The following is a 24489-nucleotide window of genomic DNA, read 5'->3' on the forward strand; positions in this document are numbered from 1 at the left end:
TGTGTGTGTTAGTTTTGGAATGTGTGTGTGTGTTTTTTTTGTGTTCTAGTGTTAGTTTGTGTGTATGTGTATGTGTGTGTGTGTGTAAGTTTTTGTGTGTGTGTAAGTTTTGGCGTGTGTGTGTGTGAGTTTTGGTGTGTGTGTGTGTGTGTTAGTTTTGTGTGTGTGTGTGTGTTTGAGTTTTTGTGTGAATGTCAGTTTTTGTGTGCTTTTTAGTTTTCGTGTGCATGTGTAAGTTTTTGTGTGTGTGTGTGTGTGTGTGAGTTTGTGTGTGTTTGTGTGTGTGTTAGTTTTTGAGTGTGTTTGTTAGTTTTAGTGTGTGTGTGTGTGTGTGTAATTTTTAATGTGATTGTGTAAGTTTTTTTGTGTGTAAGTTTTGGCGTGTGTGTGTGTTAGTTTTCGTGTGTGTATGTGTAAGTTTTGTGTGTGTGTGTGTGTGTAAGTTTTTGTGCGTGTGTGTGTGAGTTTTTTGTGTTGATGTGTTTGTTTTTGTGTGTGTGTGTGTGTGTGTGTGTGTGTGTCTGTAAGTTTTTGTGCGTGTGTAAGTTTTGGCGTGTGTGTGTGTGTTTTGGTGTGTGTGTGTGTGTTTTTTTTGTGTGTGTGTGTGTGTGTGTGTGTGTGTGTAAGTTTTTGTGTGCATTTAAGTTTTTGTGTGCATGTAAGTTTTCGTGTGCTTCCCAAATCATGAGTTTCAGACAACACACTCCTATGAGTGGCTAAGAAATCTAGCTCAGAAAAGTCAAAAATAGCAAATTAACCATCCCGAATCATAGGTTTCAGTCAACACACACCTACGAATGGCTATGAAATCCTGCTCAGAAAAGTCAAAAAATATCAAACTAGTCATCCCAAACTATATGTTTCAGACAACAAACACCTATGAAAGGCTAAGAAATCCAGCTCAGAAAAGTCAAAAGTAGCAATCCATCCACCCCAAATCATAGGTTTCAGACACTACACACCTATGAAAGACTAAGAAATCCAACTCAGAAAAGCCTGAAATAGCAACCCACACATCCCAAATCATAGGTTTCAGACACCTCACACCTACGAAAGACTAAGAAATCCGGTTATGAAAAGTCGGAAATAGCAAATTACACATCCCAAACTATTAGTTTCAGACAACATTCACCTACGAAATACTAGAAAACCTTAGCTCAGAAAAGCCTGAAATAGCAAACTACAAATACCAAATCATAATGTTATGACAACACATACCTATTAAAGTATAAGAAAACGATCTAATAAAATACTAAAATATAAACCTACACATCACAAATCATATGTTTCAGAAACTATAAACATATGAAAGAATAAGAAATAAAAATAAGAAAATCCCGAAATAGTAATTTAAATATTCCAAATCATAAGTTTCAGACAACATTCACATACGAAATACTAAGAAACCTTAGCTCAGAAAAGTCTGAAATAGCCAACTACTCATCCCAAACTCGAAGTTTCAGACAACAAACACCTATGAGTGACTAAGAATCCTAGCTCTGAAAAGTCCAAAAAGCAAACTACACCTCCCAAATCATAATTTTCTGAAAGGACAAACATATGATAGGCTAAGAAATCTAGCTCAGAAAAGTCAAAAATAGCAAATTAACCATTCCAAATCATAGGTTTCAGACACCACTCACCTATGAAAGACTAAGAAATCCAACTCAGAAAAGTCAAAAATAACAAACTACATATCCCAAATCATAAGTTTTACTCAACACACATCAACGAAAGGCTAAGAAACCTAGCTCATAAAAGCCTGAAATAGCAAACTACTCATCCCAAACTATTGGTTTCAGACAACATTCACCTAGGAAATACTAGGAAACCTTAGCTCAGAAAAGCCTGAAGTAGCAAACTACACATCCCAAATCATAGGTTTCAGACAACACACATCAACGAACGACGGGTGCTCGGGGAGAGCATTTGTGGGTGTGTGGGTCCTTTGTGGGGGGGTGGTCGTTTGGGTGGTGGGGGGGACTTTGGGGGACGGGGGGTTGGGATGGGGGGTCGGGGGATGGATTTGGGGGTGCGGGGTGGGCCTTGGGGGCGCCGGGAGGGTCTATGGGTGCCTGGGGGACATTTGGGGACCGGTGGAGGGCCTTTGGGACCCCTTTGGTCCTTTGGGAGCTCGATGTGCCTTTGGGGGGCCCGGGGATGGCCTTTGGGGGTCTGGGTGGGCCTTTGGGGCGCCGGTGGCCCTTTGGGAGCTTGGGTGGGCCTTTGAGTGTCCGGGGGGACAGTTGGGAGCCTGGGGGACATTTGGGGCCTGGGGATGGCCTTTGGGGGTCTGGGTGGGCGTTGGGGGGTGGGGGTGGGCCTTTGGGGGACCGGTGGAGGGCCTTTGGGAGTTTGGGGGGCTTTGAGGACCGGGGGCTTCCTTCGGGGTTGGAGTAGGAGGATTGGAACCCTTTGGGGTTGGGTTAGAGGACCTCACAACACTGTTCAAATGAAAATTGTGTATTATAACGACCACAGAGTTTCACCCTCAAATTCTCTTCTAAAATCTCTTCCAAAATCTTCTTTTAAAATGTCTCTATCTGTTTCGCCGAAATAATTCCACAACCTGTCTAAAACGGTTTCGCCCAAATAATCCCTAAACGTAATTCAGCGTGTTCCTTTTGTTTAGCATCCCTGGGCTAACACATTTGAAATTAATAAGAAACCTTTTCGCGCGCTAAAACAATTCATCGCTAAGATGTTTCTTGCCTAATTGTTTCCATGGCCTTTGGTTATTAATATCCTTTGGAGTTCGACCAGTAGAACTGTTCCCGAGGCAAAGACATTAATGACTTGGATCTATTCCTGGAACAGTACCTGTCAGACATTACTAAACTTTGCCCGGAAACAATTTGATTAATGACTGACAGCAAAGTGAGAAAAATACTGTTTTTCCATTCTGACTGACAAAAACCATAAAACATACATAAATTGCTGTTGACATCCATGAAAGTGAGAAAGTTCCTGTTTTTCCATTCTCACTGACAAAAACCATAAAAACATCCATAAATGTGACAAAATTCCTGTTTTTCAAATTCTCACTGACAAAGTCCATAAACCACGTGGCTCTATGCCCATATATGGTGTGGTCGTCGGATCAATAGGGTCATCTCTACTTATATATATATATATATATATATATATATATATATATATATATATATATATATATATATATATATATATATATATATATATATATATATATATATATATATATATATATATATATATATATATATATATATATATAAAAAGTAACTTGCACCTATAGGTTGTTTTAGGGGAGGGACAGAGGGGGCACTTGCACCAAGCTCAGAAATCTTAGGGGTGCTAAATTTCAAATTAATAATCTTCGGCTAGTAGTCATTTTGTAACTTTTGAAATTTTACTTTTATTCAAATAAAGTAGAGCGTGCAGTTAATAAATTTAAATAATTAATAAATAAATTAAAAAATATTTACATAATAATGATTAAAATAATTAAAGTTAAATAATTAATGATAGTTTAACTAATAAGTTAAAAAAATAAAAAGTAAATTGTTAAGTAACTAATAAATTGAATACAATTTTGTTAATAAATGAACGTTTTGTTAAAACTTGGTCTTAAAATTTTATGAGAGATAAGAGGGGGGGTGCTAGTCAAGATTTTGGCTCGGGCGCAAGAGAGGCCAGAACCGTCACTGCTTGCACGAGATTCCAGCATGTCAGACGGTACATAAGCTACCGATTCTCTTTACCCGTTAAAACCTGATATATATATATATATATATATATATATATATATATATATATATATATATATATATATATATATATATATATATATATATATATATATATATATATATATATATATATATATAAAGGTTTCGCAGGGGAGCAGACAAAAAAAAGAAAAAAGTTTTCCCCCTTCTTTTTTCAATGCTACCTTTGATTCCTTTTCAATGCAATACTTCTAGGAAGCAGCATCATTGAAAGATCTTCACAGGATAATAATTGTCATAATGTTTAAAGGACTATCATAATTAGATATACGGTTAAAGGTAATATAGACTTTTCACTTAACAAAACCCTATCCCTTACTGTATCTGTATCTTGCATTGTTCTGTATCGAGGAATCGTGCTGCCACCCTTCCTTCAAAGAAATACAACGATAAAGTTTAGGAGTTATAAAAAATAATAATAATAATGATAAACAAACAACGGGTAGATTTTACGTGCAGAAAGAACGTTATAATGAATGATCCTATATGCTTCGATGATTCTGAATAGAAATTAATCATGATATTCTTTCTATGATTTTCCAAATTCGTGTCCTCTTTTCTAATATACGCTTGCAAGAGACTCAGTCTTGGGCTTTCCTTGGAAGTTTCTTTGAAATAGTTTTTGGTTTGCTGCTGAAACATATCAAGCTTTGGATCAAAGAATGGAGAAACTAATAAAACTTTGAGCTCTTGTTGTCTCCTCAAAGGAGAAAAAAACACTTAGCCATTTCAACGACTCTCATGTCTTTTTATCATTTAGACACGTTCGCACGGAGAGGGACCTTTGAAAATAGTACCCAGATCTCGAAATGTTGATATTGCCTAATATTTGATGTGATTGTCAATTTAATTTCTGTTCGTTTCAGGTTACATTGATTTATTGGTATTTAATTCTTTTCGTTTAAGTTTTGATTATTATTTGATTTTATTTCTACTCTTCCTAGGTTTTAATATACCTCTTTACTTTTCTTTGAAACATCTATAATAGTAAAATTTTCGGGTGCTCTTATTAAAGAAAATGCTGACACACAAAGCATTTTGGAAAATGCTTTATTTTTATGTGTCGTCATCCACATTTTTCTTCGAAGAGGGGAGAGGGGAGCAGAGGCCTCTAATATTGTGTGATGAAGTTTAACAATTATTATGGTCTGTGTAAAAATTTATTTACAAGAATCCAATATGAACTCTTAAAAAAGAAATGCAAAAGCTTATTTTCAATTGAAATAAAGATGAAGACGTCAACAGTTGTCAATAAGGCAAAATTTTTCAACTTCAAGATTATCCACGCATTTTTCTTTTTCACTAATCTACTTTTTTTTATCAGAACTTGGATAAGAATCGGGGCAATCAGTTTTTAATATATGGGTACAAGACCCCAAAAACTTTATCGGTGAAGCTTAATGTACACATAACTTTTCATAAATGGCGTACAGGAAAATCTTTCGCCGATCCTTACGGTTAAATAATCCTTACGCCGATCCGATAAAAGGTTAAATACAAACCAAAGTATAAACACATACTGAACAAGTACTCACAAAACCTATCCTCTCCACACAAAATAAGTGACCCTTTGTCTGCGTCTCCGGGGACGATTCCATACCTATGCGAACCTGGCGCCTAAAATTTTCAAGTTCCGTAGGTGATTATACTTGTTCTGTAAAAGTTGTATTAAATTTAATTTATTGGCTCGGAACGATTAAGTAGTACAACATTTTCCCTCTAAAGACGCGGAGGTACGCGGGGTCACTTTTGGAGAGTTTTGTCAGTACTTGTCAGTATGTGTTTATACTTTGATACAAACCAACGTTTTAGATGTATAAGTTTGTTTTCAAGTCAAAAGTCTTTCAAACACAGGTATTCTATAATGGATTTTTTAAAGTTTCTTTTCTTCAAAAATTTTGAATGTGTAGGATGACGTAAAAACTATCCTACAAATGAAAACAAGTTGTCTTATGAACCTCCCAAATATAATATAGCTCCTACTTTTTTTCAGCACAATCGGCAATATCCTCCTCAGTCACGGGTTTCCAGCCCATTCTGAGGTTCAACAGAATTCTATCATAATAGTATATTATTAGTGTAATCATAAACTAAACGACACAAATTAGTGTAATTATATTTTCAGCCCTCAAGCCCCACTTGGCATAACAACGAGCCTAATTCAAACTGGTTTTACTAGGGTTTCCCTACAGACCCTAGCTGAAAGACGAGAATGCCTTTTTATAGATAGTATCATAGGCAGCGCAATAGCACTGCCTAAGTAAAGGACGATATCGGCACAATGCATTATTTTCCTTTTTTTTAGACCAAGGCACTCCGCATCGAAGGAGTTGTCGTAGAAACTTCAACAAGGGTTCATTCGATTGAAAATTGAAGGGGCAAGTGCCCTCTTGAAATGCTGAAAGTGATTGGAGGGCAAATACCCCCCCCCCCTCTCACGCCCACCATTTCTCTAAACACATCTAATCAAAATTTTAAAATAGTCATTTTGTTCAACGTAGTTGAAAGTTCTGGAAAGAAGGTCTTTGAAGATGACAGCCCCCTCCCCACACAGCCCTCGGGGCAAGGGTTTTAAGTTATGCCCTGGGGCATATAAGGTTTTTCTAGAAAGCATTGTCGTAGAAACTTCAAAAACGGCTCATTCGATTGGAAATTGAAAGGGCTATTGCCCTTTTTTATAGTCGAAAGTAATAGGAGAGCAACAAACCCCCCTCTCCGGCCCACCATTTCTCCAAACAGATTGAACCAAATTTTGAGATAGCCATTTTGTTCAACGTAGTTGAACGGCCTGTAAATTATGTCTTTGAGGATGACGAACCCCCCACATCCCTCAGGCAAGGTTGTAAGTTATGGCCTGAAGGCATATAAGGTTTTTATAGAAAGCGTTGTCGTAAAAATTTCAAAAAGGGCTCATTCGACTTGAATTGAGAGGGCTATTGCCCTTTTTAATAGTCAAGAGTAATCGGATGGAGAATCCCCCTGCCTATCATTTCCCCAAACACTTCTGATCAACATTTTGATACGGCCATTTTGTTAGTTTGAGGATGACACCCCATAGCCCTCACGACAAGGGTTGTAAGTGATGCTATTGGGACATATAAGGTTCTTATAGAAAATGTTGTCGTAGAAGCTTCAAAAAGGGCTCATTTAATTGGAAATCGAGAGGGCGAGTGTCCTTTTTAATAGTCAGAAGATATTAAAGGGCAACTAGCCCCCATCTCACGCCTATCATTCCCCCAGACGCATCCAATCAAAATTTTGAGACAGCCATTTTGTTCAACGTAGTTGAATGTTCTGAAAATTAGGTCTTTGATGATGACAACCCCACAGAACCCTCGAGGCAAGGACTGTAAGTTTTGTCCTGGAGGCATATAAGGTTTTTATAGAAAGCGGTGTCGTAGAAGCTTAAAAAGGGCTCATTTGATTGGAAGTTAAAAGGGCTAGTGTCCTTTTTAATAGTAGAAAGGGATTGGAGGGCAACAAACCCCCCTCTCCCACCTATCATTTCCCCAAACACATCCAATCAAAATTTCCAGATAAACATTTTTTTTTCAATCGTATTTGAAAGGTCCAGAAATTATGTCTTTGGGATGACAAACCCCCCACAGCCCCCAAGGCAAAGGTCGTAAGTTATGTCCTGTGGACGCATAAGGTTTTAATAAAAAGCTTTGTCGTAGAAACTTAAAAAGGGTTCATTCAATTTGAAATGGAGAGGGCTAGTACACTTATTAATAGTCAAAAGCGATCGGAGGGTGAATGCTCCCCCCCCTACAGCCCCTCCTTTCACCAAACGCATCTGGTTGAAATTATGAGATAGCGATTTTTTTCAAATTAGTCCGAAGAGCATGTAATAATGTCTCTAGGGGTGACACCCCCCCCCCTGCGTACCCTGGGGATAGGGTTGTAAGTTGATTTATGAGGACCTATAAGGTTTTTATAGAATGGGCGGTCGTATAATCATCAGATGGGGATTTATTGATTTGAATTCTTGTGCCTTTTTAAGAGTCAAAGTGATTTGAGAGCAAACAGCCCCCCCCCGTCCATACTCATCATTTGGCTTAACACCTCCAATCAAAACTTGGAGATAATAATTTTATTAATCTTTGTTGAAAGTTTAGGAAATTATGTCATTGAGAAATACAACTCCCCCCCCACCCTACAGCTCTCAGGGAAAGGGTTGTAAGTTATGCTATTTGGGCATGTAAGGTTCTTATAAAGAGGGTGGTCGTATATGCTTTGGAGGGGACTCATTGGATTGGTAATCATAAGTTCTATTGCCCTTTTTACGATTCAAAGCGATCAGAACGCAGCCACCCCCCCCCCCCCATACACACACACAAACACGTCGTCTTTTCCTGAGATATATCCAATAGATATTTAGGGACAGTTATTTTATTCAAAATAGTCCAAATATCATATAACAAAGGTTTTGAGGTTGATACAAACCTCTATAGCCTGAGAGCGAGGGTTGTAAGTTATGCCCCTGGGGAATTTAAGTTTCTTATCGAAGCGATGGTTGTATAAGCTTTAGAGGTGACTCATTTTGTTGAGATTGGGAGTTTAGTTCCCTTTTAAGACTCAATAGTGATGCTGGTCAAGTAATACCCCCCCCCCCCTTCCACCCAACTACCCCTCTTTTCACCAAATGCATCTGACTGAAATTGTGCGATGGCAATTTTGTTTACAGAAATAAGTCCAAAGAACATATAACAATGCTTTCAGGGTTGGCACAACCCCAAGAGCCCTAGAGCATTATCTTCAAGATCCAAGATCATTTGATTTTAAATTGGAAGTTATAGTGCCCTTTTTAAGAGTCAAAGCGATTTGAGAAAAACCTCCCCCCCCCCACATCCATCATTTCCCATAATAAGCATTCAAAAAAAGTTTTGAGACATCAATTTTTTCAGAATTGTTGAAAGGACCAGTAATTATGCGTAGCAATAGTTGTAGTAGTAGCAGTAGCATTAGTAGCAGTATGTAAATAGCACCTTTTTTTTCAACACCCCCTTCAATACATAAGGAAATTTTTAACTTAATACCATCAACCGAACCTATTGCATTGTTGATATGTCTTTTTGATATCCCATATGGGCATAGTGTGTTTCGATTTATTTCAATACAGTTACAATATTGCCCGAAATTTTCGCCTTAATACTCTTAGGTATATCATTTGTAGCAGTAGCAGTAGGAGCACAATTAATAGTAGTAGTCTTAGCTTTAGTAGCAGTAGTAGAAGTAGTAGTAGCAGTAATCGTAACAGTAGCAGTTGTTGTAGGAGTAAAAGCATTCGTATTATGATGCAAATATTTTCTTTTGGTTTATACAGCATCCTTCACAACAAGTGTTTTGAGTTTTTATTTCACACACCCAACTGTTACTAAGTTATTGCTGATAAGCCCTTTTGACAACCTGCATACGGGTAGCAGGTTGTCATCCATACAACATAAATATTCTCTGAAAATTTCAACTTTATACCTTCATAGGTTGCGGATTTTGAGCTAGCCAGAAGACACTGCGTGCCTTCATTTAATGCTGCTTACTTATACGGTTACTGTATACGGTACGGTTACTTATACGGTTACTGTAACTAAGAATACTAATAGCATTAAGTTGAAACTTTTAGGGAATGTTTAGGAGGAGTTTCAATTAAACGAAAAACTATATGCATTTAGGTATTAAAAGGGTATATAAACACCATAGGGTATATATGAACATAGGCAGCGATGCTCTATCATAGCAAATAATATCAGTGGTATTTTAAAGGAGCTAATTTGATTGAAAATCAACAGTTCTAGTGCCCTCTTAAGAGTCAAAAGGGGTTGGAGGGCAATCATCCCTCCTTTTTAGCTCATAATTTTCCAGACACTTCCAATAAAAATTTTAACGCAGCCATTTTTTTCAAACCATTTTTTTTAGTAGCAGTACTAGAAGTAGTAGTAGCAGTAATCGTAACAGCAGCAGTTGTTGTAGGAGTAAAAGCATTCGTATTATGATGCAAATATTTTCTTTTGGTTTATATATTCAATATCCTTCACAACAAGTGTTTTGAGTTTTTATTTCACACACCCAACTGTTACTAAGTTATTGCTGATAAGCCCTTTTGACAACCTGCATACGTGTAGCAGGTTGTCATCCATACAACATAAATATTCTCTGAAAATTTCAACTTTATACCTTCATAGGTTGCGGATTTTGAGCTAGCCAAAAGACACTGCGTGCCTTCATTTAATGCTGCTTATACGGTTACTGTAACTAAGAATACTAATAGCATTAAGTTGAAACTTTTAGGGAATGTTTAGGAGGAGTTTCAATTAAACGAAAAACTATATGCATTTAGGTATTAAAAGGGTATGTAAGCACTATATGGCATATAAGCACATAGGCAGCGATGCTCTATCATAGCTAGTAATATCACTGGTATTTTAAAGGAGCTAATTTGATTGAAAATTAAAAGTTCTAGTGCCCTCTTAAGAGTCAAAAGGGGTTGGAGGGCAATCATCCCTCCTTTTTAGCTCATAATTTTCCAGACACTTCCAATCAAAATTTTAACGCAGCCATTTTTTTCAGCCCCGCTCAATGGTCTATTAACTATATGTCTAGGTTATTGGGTAGGTCAAGCCCCCACAGTTAAGTAATTTGCCAATTATGCTTAAAAATTAAATGCTGCTTTAAAACTAAATTCAAACACACTGTTTGTATGCTGGCTGCCAATAAGACATCTCAGCAATATACCAAGAATGACAGAGGGTACCAAGTTCAAATTTTCGGGGCTACTTCTATTACTACTTCTGCTCTTAAAATTTTACTAATTCAAAGGAGTGTAAGTCTATCCAGGCTGTTTAAGAGCATAGATAAAAATTTTTGGGAATGGTATTAACTTTTATTTAACAGGTCAATTAAAGGATGTATATAACTAAATTAAACACTACTATTTGTGTCATAATTTTCAAAAGAGTTTATATTGTTAAAAATTGCTGAAAAACTTTCTCCAGCATATAAATAGCAGGCCAAACTGAAAATTCTTAAAGGAAAACCGGAAAGATTCAAACTATTATTTTCTTTTTCTCTGAAAAATACTGTACCAATATAAAACGAACAAAAATTAATAAAAAAAAAACTTTTACCACAAAATATGGTTTAAGAAAAAAAAAGACCTCCATTAAACCAAAAGTGAACAAAGACAGATTCAAATAATATACCAAGCATACAACTACCACAAATCAGGATCAATAAATAAATGAAACCCAATACGAACAGAAATTAAAATAAATAACAGAGTCAAACTCAAACGGGCAGAAATTAATGTGAACGGGGTTCAAAACCCTTATGCTTTGTAAAAGCCAGAATATAAATTGTAGTTTACTCAAAAAATTCTTTTAAATGTTTCACTTTTATAACTTTAAGAAATAAAAAATTAATTGCGGTTTTAAGAAATAAATGTCAGCATATGTATATTAAATTGTTCATGAAACTTACTATTTATTTTTCATCCACGCCTCAGTGCAAGTGTTCAAATGAGACGAGAATGTATTTTTATGAGGGAAAAAAGCACCGAAATTGATCAAAAAGCAATGGATTTGCGATATTTTTTATTCCTTAATGATAACAGGATTTACCTGTAATTCTTTTAAATTCGTCCTTACTGACAAGAAGGATCTTGATGATATAGATATGTAAAGGATATAGAAGGATATAGATATGTGATCAAGAAGGATCACATATCTATAAATCAAAGCACATTAAATAAGTGTATCATAGGCAGCGCAACAGCGCTATCATAGGCAGCCCGCTAGTGCTGCCTAAGTAAAGAACGATGTGAGTACAATGTGTTGTTTTTTTTTGTTTTTTTTTTTCCATACCCAGGCACTTCGTATCGAAGGAGTTGTCATAGAAATTTCGAAAAGGGCTCATTTGATTGCAAATTGGAGTGGCTAGTGCCCTTTTTAAAAGTCGAAAGGGATTGGAGGGCAACTAGGCCCCCCCCACGCCCATCATTCCCTCAAACACATCCAATCAAAATTTTGAGATAGCCATTTTGTTCAGCGTAGTTGATTTCAAAACAGAAAATATGTTTTTGTGGAGGAAACACTCCAACAACCCTTGGGGCCAGGGTTTTAAGTTGTGCCCTGGGGGCATATAAGGTTTCTATAGAAGATGTCGTAGAAACTTAAAAAAGGCTCATTCGAATGGAAATTCAAAGGGCTAGTGCCCTTTTAATAGTCGAAAGTGATTGGAGGGCAACTAGCCCCCCCCCACGCCCCTCATTTCCACCAACACAACCAAACAAAAATTTGAAAGAGCCAATTTGTTAAGTGCAGTAGTTGAATTCCAGCTAGAAAATATGTTTTTTAGTAGGACACTCCCCCACAACCCTCAGGGCAAGGGTTTTAAGTTATGTCCTGGGGGCATATAAGGTTTTTATAGAAGGCGTTGTCGTAGGAACTTCAAAACAAGCTAATTCGATTGGAAATTCAAAGGTCTAGTTCCATTCTTAATAGTCGAAAGTGATAGGAGGGCAACAAGCCCCCCCCCACGCCCATCATTCCCCCAAACACATCCAATCAAATTTTGAGATAGCCACAGTGTAGTTGATTTTCAGATAGAAAATATTTTTTTTAGGAGGACACTCCCCCGCAACCCTCGGGGCAAGGGTCTTAAGTTATGCCCTGGGGGCATATAAGGTTTTTATTGAAGGCGTTGTCGTAGAAACTCCAAAAAAGGCTCATTCGATTGGAAATTAAAAGAGCTAGTTCCCATTTTAATAGTCGAAAGTGATTGGAGGGCAACTAGCCTCCCCTCCCCCCCGCGACCATCATTCCCCTAAACACATCCAATAAAAATTTTGAGATAGCCATTTTGTTCAACGTAGTTGATTTACAAATAGAAAACATGTTTTTTGAGGAGGATACTCCGCCACAGCCCTCAGGGCAATGGTTTCAAGTTTTGCCCTGGGAGCATATAAGGTTTTTATAGGCGACGTCATAAAAACGTCATAGAAGAGCTAATTCGATTTGAATTTCAAAGGACTAGTGCCCTTCTTAATAGTCGAAAGGGATTAGTAATATTTTTTGTTGTTATTGTTGTGGTTTAGACCAGGGCACTTCTTATCGAAGGAGTTGTCGTGGGAACTTCGAAAGGGGCTCATTCGATTGAAAAGAAAAAGGGCTGATGCCCTTTTAATAGTCGAAAGGGATTGGAGGGCAACTAATCCCCCCTCCACTTCCACCCTCCCATTTGGCCATTATGTTTAAAAACTAAATTTTGCCTCAAGATTAAATCAAAATGCACTGTGATAATGCTAATCCCCAGTAAGGGATCTCAGCAGTAGCCCAAGAACGGGCTACTATGTTTGATATTATGTTCAAACTTTCGAGGCTACTTCTGCTCTTAAAATTTAACCAAATCAAAATAGTGTAAGTGTATCAAAGCTATCAAAGAAAATAAACAGATTTTTTTGCGAATGGTATCAAGTTTCCCATTTCAGGTCAACTAGAGGATGTATGAAAATAAGTTAACCAGTACTATTTGTGTCCAGATTTTTAAAATGGTGTATGCTGCTAAAAACTGCTGAAAAATTTTCTCCAGTATGAAAACAGAAGGCCAAACTATAAAGCCTTAAAAAACAGAAAGATTTAAATTGTTATTTTCTTTTCTTCTGAAAACGCTTTGTCAATATAAAATGAACAGCAATGAATTAAAAAACCAGTTTCCCCACAATAATTTTTTCAAAGAAAAGTAAAGAACTCCATTAAACAAAAAATGAGCAAAAATAAAATCAAATAGTCTACCAAGCTCTAAACTACCACAAATCAGCATCGATAAATAAATGAAACCCAAAACGAACAGAAATTAAAATAAATAACCGAGTCAAACTCAAAACGAGCGGAAATTATCATAAGTTGGGCGCAAAACCCCTATGCCTTCCCAAGGCCAGAACATCCATTAAACAAAAAATGAGCAAAAATAAAATCAAATAATTTACCAAGCGTGAAACTACCACAAATCAGCATCGATAAATAAATGAAATTAAAAACGAACAGAAATTACAATAAATAACCAAGTCAAACTCCAAACGAGCAGAAATCAGCATAAGTTGGGCTCAAACCCCCTATGCCTTCCCAAGGCCAGAACATAATTTGCACTGTACTATAAAACGTAAAGTAAATATAAAACGAATAGAAATTAATTAAAAAAACTTTCTCCACAAAATAAGTTTTTCAAAGAAAAGTAAAGAACTCCATTAAACAAAAAATTGGCCAAAATAAAATCAAATAATCTACCAAGCGTGAAACTACCACAAATCAGATAAATAAATGAAACCCAAAACGATCAGAAATTACAATAAATAACCGAGTCAAACTCTAAACGATCAGACATTGACATGAGTAGGGCTCAAAACCCTTCTGCCTTCCCAATGGCAGGATATAAGTTTCACTTTACTGAAAAAAAAACAAATGAATTTCCATTTTCAGTTTAATATATATATACTGATACTTAGTAATCAAAATGTTAATATTATTTGACTTATTAAAGTTTTAAAAGTAAAAACATTTATATTTTTTTCAAAAAAAGAGCTTAAAGAAAGCTCTTAAAGAAAGAGCTTAAAGGAAATGAGTACTTCCTGGGAGGGTGTAAAAAAGGAGGCTTTGAATAGATTGGGATGGAGGAGGAGCATGCGTTGCTGTGTTGGCCTTAGGTGGCTTGGTGCTGCGGTGAGTTGTTAGTAGAAGAAGTAGCAGTAGGTATCGTATAAACTTTAGATCGGATGGAGCTCATTTGATTTGAAGTCAGAAGTTTTAGTGCTTTTTTTTAAGAGTCAAAAGAGGATGGACGGCAATCAGCCCCCCTAAGCTTATCATTCCCCAAAAGACCTCCGATCAATATTTTGAGATAGCTATTTTGTTCAGCATTGTAGAAAGGTCTAGTAACTATGTCTGTAGAAAGGTCCAGTAACTATGAGATGTCAACCTCCCCGTAGTCCTCAGGACAAGGGCTGTAAGTTAGGCAATTCGTTCATTGTTTACACATAGCATTTTCTGGTCTTTTTCTGGTCCTGTTCTGCCCAAATTATGTTCTGGTCTTGAGAAGGCATGGCGGTTATTAGCTCTACTCTTGTTAATTTTTGTTCGTTTTGAGTTTGACTCAGCTATTTATTGTAGTTTCTGTTCGTTTTGAGTGTCATTTACTTATTGATTGTGATTTGCGGTAGTTCCTCATGATTTTCTGAATGTCAGTTTTTCGGTGGAAAATTTTCTGGGGGGGCATGGGGAGAGGGATTCTCAACGGAAGTTTCCCGTAAGGGGGGATTTTCTGCAAGGGGGTCTTTCTCGGTGGTAGGATTGTCCGCTGAAGGGATTTTCGGTTTTCAAATTGTTTTAAATTTAAAAATACTACCGTTATTAATACGCAGGGGCAATTTTCCGCGAGAGAGAATATGCCCATGTAATGTTTCATGGGAGGAATTATCCACAGAGGGGGATTTTTTGGCAGAAGGAATTTTCTACGCGGGAATTTTCCAGAAGGAATGTTCTAGGGAGAAAATTTCCTTTAATCAAACAGTTCGTGGTAACGAACTGTAAGTAAGGAGCGACCCGGCTCAATGGTAACCGAAACTCTAGAAAACGGTATTTTGATACAAATAGATACATCAAAAGAATTAGATTTTAATGCTGATTTCAAATATATAAATTTCATCAAGTTTAGTCCTACCCATCAAAAGTTACGCACCTGAGAAAATTTGGCTTATTTTCGAAAAAAGGTGGAAAGGCCCCCAAAAAGTTATAAAACCTTAATGAAAATCACACCATCATATTCAGCGTATCAGAAAGTCCTAATGTAGAGGTTTCAAGCTATTATCTACAAAAATGTGGAATTTTGCATTTTTTTGCCAGAAGAAAAATCACGGGTGCGTGTTTATTTTATTTTTTTTTCTTTTTCCCAGGGGTGATCGTATCGACCCAGTGGTCCTAGAATACCGAGAAAGGGCTCATTGGAATGGAAATTAAAAGTTATAGTTCCCTTTTTAAGTGACCAAAAATGGAGGGCAACTAGGCCCCCTCCCACCCTCATTTTTTTCCCAAAGTCACCCGATCAAAATTTTGAGATAGCCATTTTGTTCAGCATGTTCAAAAGTATTATAAGTATTATAAGTATGTCTTTTAGGATGACTCAATACCCCGAAGTTCCTGGGGGGAGGCCTGAAAGTTATGAACTTTACCCAATGTTAACATTTAGTATTGGTTATTGGAAAGTATACATACGTTTTCAGGGGAAATTTTTTCTGGTAGTGGGGGAGGGGGGGGGTTGGGTTGGTCGGATGTTATGTGGGAGGATCTTTCCATGAAGGAAGTTTTCATGGGGGAAGGGACATTGCTATGAAGGGGACGCCGGACTTCCCAGCATTATTTAAAAAAAGATCAGAAATAAAATATAAAAAATAGGTTTTTCAGCTGCAACAGCAGCAACATCAAAACTTTAAACGAACAGAAAATATTACATATATGATTGGAATCACCCCCTAGTCAATACCTCGCTCTTTAAGCCAAAGATTTTTTAGTACTTTCATAAGAGCTATTTATTCTAATTAACGGCGCTTTTGATTAAACGCATTTTTAAGGAATTGGATCAAAATTCAAACTTTAGCTTAAAGAGCAAGGTATTGACTAGGGGGCGAACCCCCTAATATATGAATTAAAATTAAATGAATATAGAAGTTCGCTACGTAAGTTAATTCGTAAGTTACGTCAGAACCAAATTTAGTGACAGCCATTTAGCAAAAGAAAAGTAAATTTTTATGCAAATTTTGTTTACTTATTCAATGACGGTGAGCCAAAATTCAAGCTGCATTAATTAAAAAACGATCAGAAATTAAATAAAAAAGACAAGTTTTTTAAACTGAAAGTAAGGAGCGACATTAAAACTTAAAACGAACAGAAATTATTCCGTATATGAGAGGGGCTGTCCCCTCCTCAGCGCCTCGCTCTTTAGGCTAAAGTTTTTTGTTTAAAAAACGATCAGAAATTAAATAAAAAAAAAGTTTTTTTAACTGAAAGTAAGGAGCGACATTAAAACTTAAAACGAACAGAAGTTATTCCGTATATGAAAGGGGCTGTCCCCTCCTCAACGCCTCGCTCTTTACACTAAAGTTTTTTATTGTTTTAAAAAATAAAGTTGTGAGACAGAGTCAAACTTTAAGAATTGGAGCACGATTTGAACTTAACGTAAAGAGCGAGGTATTGACTAGGGGGGAACCCCATAATATACGTAATAAAAATATACGAATATAAAAGTTCGTTACGTAAGTTAATTTGTAAATTACGTCAGAACCAAATTCAGAGACAGCCATTTAGCAAAAGAAAATTACAAATTTTTTCCAAATTTTGTTTACTTATTCAATGAGGGTGAGCCAAAATAAAAGCTGCATTAACTAAGAAACGATCAGAAATTAAATAAAAAAAACAAGTTTTTAAAACTGAAAGTAAGGAGCGACATTAAAACTTAAAACAAACAAAAATTATTCCGTATATAAAAGGGGCTGTCCCCTCCTCAGCGCCTCTCTCTTTACGCTAAAGTTTTTTTGTTTAAAAAACTATCAGAAATTAAATAAAAAAACAAGTTTTTTAAACTGAAAGTAAGGAGCGACATTAAAACTTAAAAAGAACAGAAATTAATCCTTATATGAAAGGGGCTGTCCCCTCCTCAACGCCTCGCTCTTTACGCTAAAGTTTTACTTTCTCACAACTCTATTTTTTTAAACAATAAAAAAGAAATATCAAAAGTTACGCGCCCTTTACGCTAAAGTTTGACTCAGTCACACAACTTTATTTTTAAAAAAAATAAAGAACATTAGCGTAAAGAGCGAGGCCTTGAGGAGGGGAAAGCCCCTTTCATACACGGAATAATTTCTTTTCGTTTTAAGTTTTAATGTTGATCCTTACTTTTAGTTTAAAAACTTGGTTTTTTTTTGTTTAATTTCCTTTGAGATCGCAGCGACGCGTGACAGGTAAGCTAGTCTTTTAATATTCTATAATACGGTGTAAAATTTCAGTAGCTCCAATTATAAAAATTTCATTTATGTCAGAGAATATAAGATTACAGGCTTCAGCGTTTTCATGAATTTACAAAATTTCCGCTCAGTTTCGAAAGTCTCAAACCAACAATTGGTAAAGTTATACCACGAAATTAAAATTTTAAACTTGAATTAAAACTAGAAGAGATTTCTCCCTTAGGGAAATCGTATAATCTATAACAAAATTTGCCTTGCAGAGTATATCCAACTAAAAAGAAAAGATTAACTAAGAACAAGAATAAATAAAAAAAAACTATGCGCCATAGATATATTTAATCATACATACGACCGCAAAAGATTCGAAAGGGTGGCTTATCAACGGTAACCGAGAACCCCCCAAAAAGTGGGTTATAAAAACAAAAAATAGACAGAAGAAAATTAATTTTATTGTGATTCGAACTATGCAAAATTGAAGATATTGATCGAAACCTGCTGACATAGAATAATTCGCCTAGTAAGAAAAGGGAGAGCCACCTTTCACCCCCAAAAAGATGTATTCTTGATGAGAATTGAACACTATTACAGATAGACCCTTTGGGACCTCCTAGTTTATGAAGGCAAATTGTCGCAAGGTAGTGGCTTCCATCCCTAAACACGTTTGAAGTCCATATAAAACACACTTATTGGAGCATATTTATTTTTGAAAGATTGTGATAAAAGAATAAGTTGGCGCAAAGAGGGGAGAATTAAGAGTGAGGCGGCACCCCTTCTCATATATATTTAAATATTGCACAAATTACAAAGAAGCATAAAGAGTGGGGGATTAAAATTGTGGCAACCCTTAGTGTGTTTTAGTTAGTTTCTATTCATTTATAGTTTTAACGTCCTTTTTTATTTAATATGAAGTAACTTGTATTGGTTCATTTATTGTCATTGTAATTAGATCGCATCAATATGCTGGTTAACGGTAGCTCAAGTCAATATAATTTATAATCTTTTTTCCCCTAAATTTAAGTAAATTTGTCAATAAGTAACAAAGATATATTTGAGGAGGGTAACGGGATTGTCAAATATACCAAATTAGAGCCCGATTCAAATGGGGTGGGAAACAATGCTCTCAACAGAAATCTGGCCAAATTACCGAGGTGAAAAATTTGGCAGTATTTTTTTTTCTGTTGCACAAACAAATAATATAGCCTATCTTTTATTTGCTTTCTATTTTTTATAAGAAATTGGTGTTCTACTTGAAACGTCTGTTACTCCCATTTTCATGGCAGCTTAGCTCTGAAAGTTGATTCCATTTTATGATTCCCCAGAAAATTTCAGTTTAAATGGAAAGCAGCTTTAGTCTTGAATTTAAGGAGTTCATAATAATAGGTCGTTCCCAGCAAGAAGCAAATTGTGTATTCTGAATGGAATATGTGATTGAAGAAACATAAAGGAAAACCTTGTTTACCACCTTGAAAAGTAAAGTATATTGTTCAGTATTGGAATGACGGGCTATTGCGTCACAGTTAGTACTATGAAATCTATCGGTAAACACGTGGTACATGGTGAAAACATCGGTACATGGTGTTCACAGTAAAGAGTGAGGGATTTGGCAGCACCTCAAAACAATGGACCAAAGAAATAGTCCTTTTAAAAATCATGAGTATAGAGGAAGGGGAAATTACATTAATTCTGGAGTGCACACGGGCCCCCTTAAGGGCAAACTCAAAATTTCAAATAGCAGTCCCCTTCAAAACATCAACAAAGGTCTAAAGTAGTCAAAACACGAAACTATGTTTACAGTACTATCCAACAGCCTCGCAAATCATAGTCTAAGGCTTTAGCTACTTGGTCAGGTCTTAAGAGTCCTCAATGTTTGACTCAACAACCCAGAAAATAGGAAGTCGCTCAAGACCTTAACTATTTGCTACTCAACTTCTTAGTACACAATTTCTTAGAGAACGCTGCCTTTCCTCTATAAATAGAATTTAAATGTAGATGTATTTATATATCCAGATAATAGGCAGTAGATAAATATTTCAATCAAGACAATTTTTCATTTTCATACGTGGATGCATCCATCAAAGGAAAAAACTAGAATAAGCAACTAGAACTCGCAAGAAGACAATGGTAAATGATGGAAAGTTTTATATAACGAGGAGACGAGAAGGCTCACATCAGAAAACTTCTATAATTTTCAAAAGTTTCTCATAAATGTTTCCAGAATCGTAGCAAATTATTGGAATTTTTCAATTTTATTTTATACAGTTTCTCAGTTAACAGTTTTATCATTGTCGATAAACTTGTATATTTTAATGTTATTTACATCAGACTCTTCAAATGCAAGAATCTTTACAAATTAGTCTATTGCTTAATAAAATAGGACTAACAGAAATGTAAATAGATATCTGATCTCCCACTGTGTATGCAGCAACTCGATGTGGGTCAATTATGCAATTTGATGTTTATATTCGATTAATTAAAAGTCTGTCTAAAAATCAAATATTTTCACTAATCTTTAAATAATAGCTATTATATCTTCGAGCTCACAGGAGGAAAAAGAAGGGAAACTTCCCTTTTCGTAAGGATGGATTTAACCAGTGTCACCAGGGAATACAGGGGAGGGACGGACCCACCGGGGAAATAAGAGGACATTGAAAAATAGATGAAAATGAGAAACACCCCAATTTAAAATCCTGGCAAAAGAAAGCTGCTAGTAGCACTTGCTTCCTCAAGCTAGGTGTTGCTATGTGCCGACTATGCAATTCGTTGTATATCGATGCATGTATTTGATGTATTCAATTCATTAAAATTTGTCTAAAAATCAAATATTTTAAGTAATCTTCAAATGATAGCTATTATACGTTTGAGCTCATATGAGAAAAAACAACAAAAACTTCCTTTTATTTAAGTACTGATTTCATCAGTGTCACCAGTAAAGACAGTGTGCTAATAACCCCACCTAGGAAAAAAGAAGACACTAAAAAGTACATTAAAAATGAGAAATACTCCCATCTAAAAATCTGGTAAAAAAAGGTCCTGGTAGTACTTGCTCCTTCAGCCTGAGATATTCCTGGTCGTGTTCATGATAGACTTTTACCTCAGTAGATTTCACATAATATAAAAAAGTGTGGCATTACAGGAAGATGTAAATAACCATCACGCATGTCACAAGAATGGTGGCAGCAAGGATAAAAGATAATCAAACTGTTCGTGGTAACGAACTCTAAATAAGGAGCAATGCGGCGCAATTGTAAACTAAACTCTAAGCAAGAGAGTCTTGATGACAATAGTTACATCAAAAGAATCGAATTTTGAATCTTGTTCAAGATATAAGATATTCATCAAGTCTAATGCTACCCATCAATTTTTACGAGCCTTAGAAAATTTGCCCAATTTTCAAAAAAAGGGGTAAACACCCCAAACCGTAATGTGATCTTAATGAAAATGAAACCATCAGATTCAGCACACCGGAGAGCCCTACTGAAGACATATCAAGGTCCTATGCCCAAAAATGTGGAATTTTGAATTTTTGCCGAAAGAAAGATCACAGATGCGTTTTTATTTTTTTTTTTTTTTTCAAGGGATGATCGTATCAAACCTTAATGAAAGTCAAAACATTACATTCAGCATATCAGAGAACCCTACTGTAGAGGTTCCAAGCTCCTATACAAAAAACTGTGGAATTTTGTATTTTTTTGCCAGAGGAAAGACCAGGAAAGACCGCGGTTACTTGTTTTTTGGTTGTTTTTTTTTCCCAAGGGATGATCGTATCAAACCATTGATCTTAGAGGATCAGATAAGTTGTTCATTTTACCGTAAATCAAAAGCTCCGGTGGACTTTTTAAGTGGCCAAAAATATTGGAGGGCAGCTAGCCACCCTCCCACGGCCCTTTTTTTCCTAAAGTTGCCCGATCAAAATTTTGAGATATCCATTTTATTCAGCGTTGTCAAAAGATCTAATAACTATCTTTTTGAGGATGACTTGACCCCCCACAGTCCCCGGGGGAAAGGCTGCGAGGTAGGAAATTTACCCATTGTTTATATACAGTATTGGTTATAGAGAAGTATACAGATAGTTTTTGGGTGGGGAGGGGGGTGTTGAAAAATTTGTCTGGTGGGAGGATACGTGGGACCATCTTTCTATGGTGGAATTTTTCGCGAGGGAAGGAATTTTCCATGGAAGTGGAGCCTGATTTCTCGGTATTATTAAAAAAATCAAAAATTAAATAAAAAAACAAGTTTTTTCCAACTAAAAGTTAGGAGCAACATTAAAACATAAAACGAATAGAAATTGTTACATATATGAGAGATTGTCTCCTCCTCAATACCTCACTTTTTCAGCTAAAGTTTTTTTTATAACTTAAAAAAATATATTATTCTAATTAAACCGCCCTTGTGCTTCAGAAGTCATTCTTAAATAATTGGAACAAAAAGTAGCGCAGAGAGCGAGGTACTGAGGAGGGAGCGATTTCTTCATATACATAATATTTTATATACGTTTTAAGTTTTAATGTTGCTCCTTAATTTTAGTTGAAAAACTTGTTTATTATTTAATAATGAGACAAAAATCAGTGTTTGTCTGTTGTGCTTGAAACATACGGTTAGAAATCTTAGGAACATTTGCTGATGGGAGGTAAGAAAAAATGCACGGTCCAAGAGAAATCACGTGTTTATTATAAACTGATAAAAATAAACTCTTTCCACAAAAAGAATTATTTTAATAAAATTAAAGAGCTACATTAAACCTAAGACAAGCACAAAAAAATTCAAAAATAATTCAAACTTAAAACGGACAGAAATCCCTATCAGAGAATAAATGAGACTCAAAAATAAAAGAGATTACAATGAATAATCATGTGAAACTTAAAATAAAAAAATCACCACAAAATAGGAGCAGGGCTAACACCCCCTAAATTTCTTAAGGGCTAAATTATCAATAGGTTTTATCAAACAGTTCGTGGTAATGAACTGTAAGTAAGGAGTGATGCGGCCCAAAAGTAACTGAAACTCTAAGAAGCAGAGCCTTGATAACAAGAGATATACAAAAGAATCAAGTTTTGATGCTTATTCAAAATATGTAAAATTCATCAAATTTAATGTTACCCATCACAAGTTACGAGCCTAAGAAAATTTGCCAAATTTTTGGAAAGGGAAAGAAACACCCCCAAACTGTCATATCTTAATGAAAATGAAACCATCAGATTCAGCATACCGAGGAGCCCTACTGTCAAGACATGTCAAGCTCCTATGTACAAAAACGTGGAATTTTTTGTATTTTTTGCAGGAATAAAGATCACGGATGCGTGTTTATTTGTTGTTTTTTTTCCAGGGGTGATCGTATCGAAGCAGTGATGGTCGAAGATCGGGAGAGGGCTCATTTGGTCGAAAATCAAAAGTTCTGGTACCATTTTTAAGTGACCAATTTATTGGAGGGCAGCTCTCCCACCCTCCTTTTTTCCCCAACGTCGCCCGAACAAAATTTTCAGATAGCCATTTTTTCAGCATAGTAGAAAAATCTAATAAATATAGCTCTGAGGATGACTGGACCCCCCCCCCCCCAAAAAAAAAGTGCCCAGGGGTAAGACATGTAAGCTATGAAATTTGCCCATTATTTACATATAGTCATGGTTATTGGGAAGCATACAGACGTTTATCAGCGGGGATTTTTCTGGTGGAGGGAAGGGATTACACGCGAGGATCTTTCCATGGAGGACGTTTTTCGTGGGGGAACTTTCAAAAGAGCTATCTATTCTAATTAAACGGCCTTTTTGAGAACGGGTTTGTGATTCGAACAAAATTCGAACTGTAGCGTAAAGAGCGAGGTATTGACTGAACCCGCCTCATATACGTAATAATTGCGGTTCGTTTTAAGTTTCAATGTTGCTCCTTACTTTCAGTTAAAAAACTTGTCTTTTTATTTAATTTCTTGCAAGCGTGACTACTGCTCTGGTTGGATTGCTATGTTCTGGAGGAAATACAAAAGGGCAGGTTTGTACTAGAACTTCTTCAAACAGAAGCAGGACAATAATTATTACATCCTTGCCCAATAAGCAGCTTGAAGACAGTTTAGTCATCAACAGCAAAAAATATTTTATCTACTAGGTCTAGGGTTACTCGGCTTCATTCGGCGCTGTTGCTATTTTCCACGGTTGCTCCCGTCTATTTTTAATTCTTAACAACGAAAATCAGGCAGTGAAATTGTCGAAAAAATTCACGTGATTTTCTTAATCTTGGATCATCCTTGCGGTGAAACTACAAGCTCCATTAATAAAAGCAAAACTATCGACGAGGGTAAATCGAATGAAAGCTGAGATTCCCTTTTCCCTATAGCCAAAATTTTTCACCCCGCCCAGTAACTCAAAAAGCAATCAGACAACATTTGTACTCAATGCATTTTGATTTTTGGCGGACACAGGTCAAAAGTTACTTACCTCTCCATTTGGAGATGCTTTTTTGTGAAGATTAGCCTGTCCTAGTCCAGCCATGGTTCAAAAGAAACTGAAGGAAGAGCAGGGCCTTTTATGATTCTAGGAAGGGAAACCTTTTGTCCTAATTAAGCCCCGCCTAAAAGACGCAGTCACATATTGACACACCAACGCCTTTTTGTAATAATTATATTTGATTTTTGCGATTTAGCAACTTCTTGGTTGGCCGCCCAATTGTCGTATATGCGTTAAGTAACGCTCCGCATAAAAAAAAAAAAAAACAGAATATTCAAAG

General features: G+C 36.1%; 1 protein-coding gene across 1 annotated transcript in view; it reads right to left on the bottom strand.

Moving 5' to 3' along the window:
* Window positions 1-24254, bottom strand: part of LOC148941513 (arrestin homolog) — a 201028-nt gene extending 176774 nt beyond the window's left edge. The window contains exon 1 of the mRNA XM_089104007.1: window positions 24201-24254. Within this exon, the coding sequence (XP_088960133.1) occupies window positions 24201-24254 (54 nt within the window). The remainder of the gene's footprint in view (window positions 1-24200) is intronic.
* Window positions 24255-24489: the final 235 nt, after the last annotated feature.

This window comes from Artemia sp. Qi Xiang Cuo, chromosome 18, assembly GCF_049724085.1.
Source record: "Artemia sp. Qi Xiang Cuo chromosome 18, ASM4972408v1, whole genome shotgun sequence".
NCBI lineage: Eukaryota > Metazoa > Arthropoda > Branchiopoda > Anostraca > Artemiidae > Artemia > Artemia sp. Qi Xiang Cuo.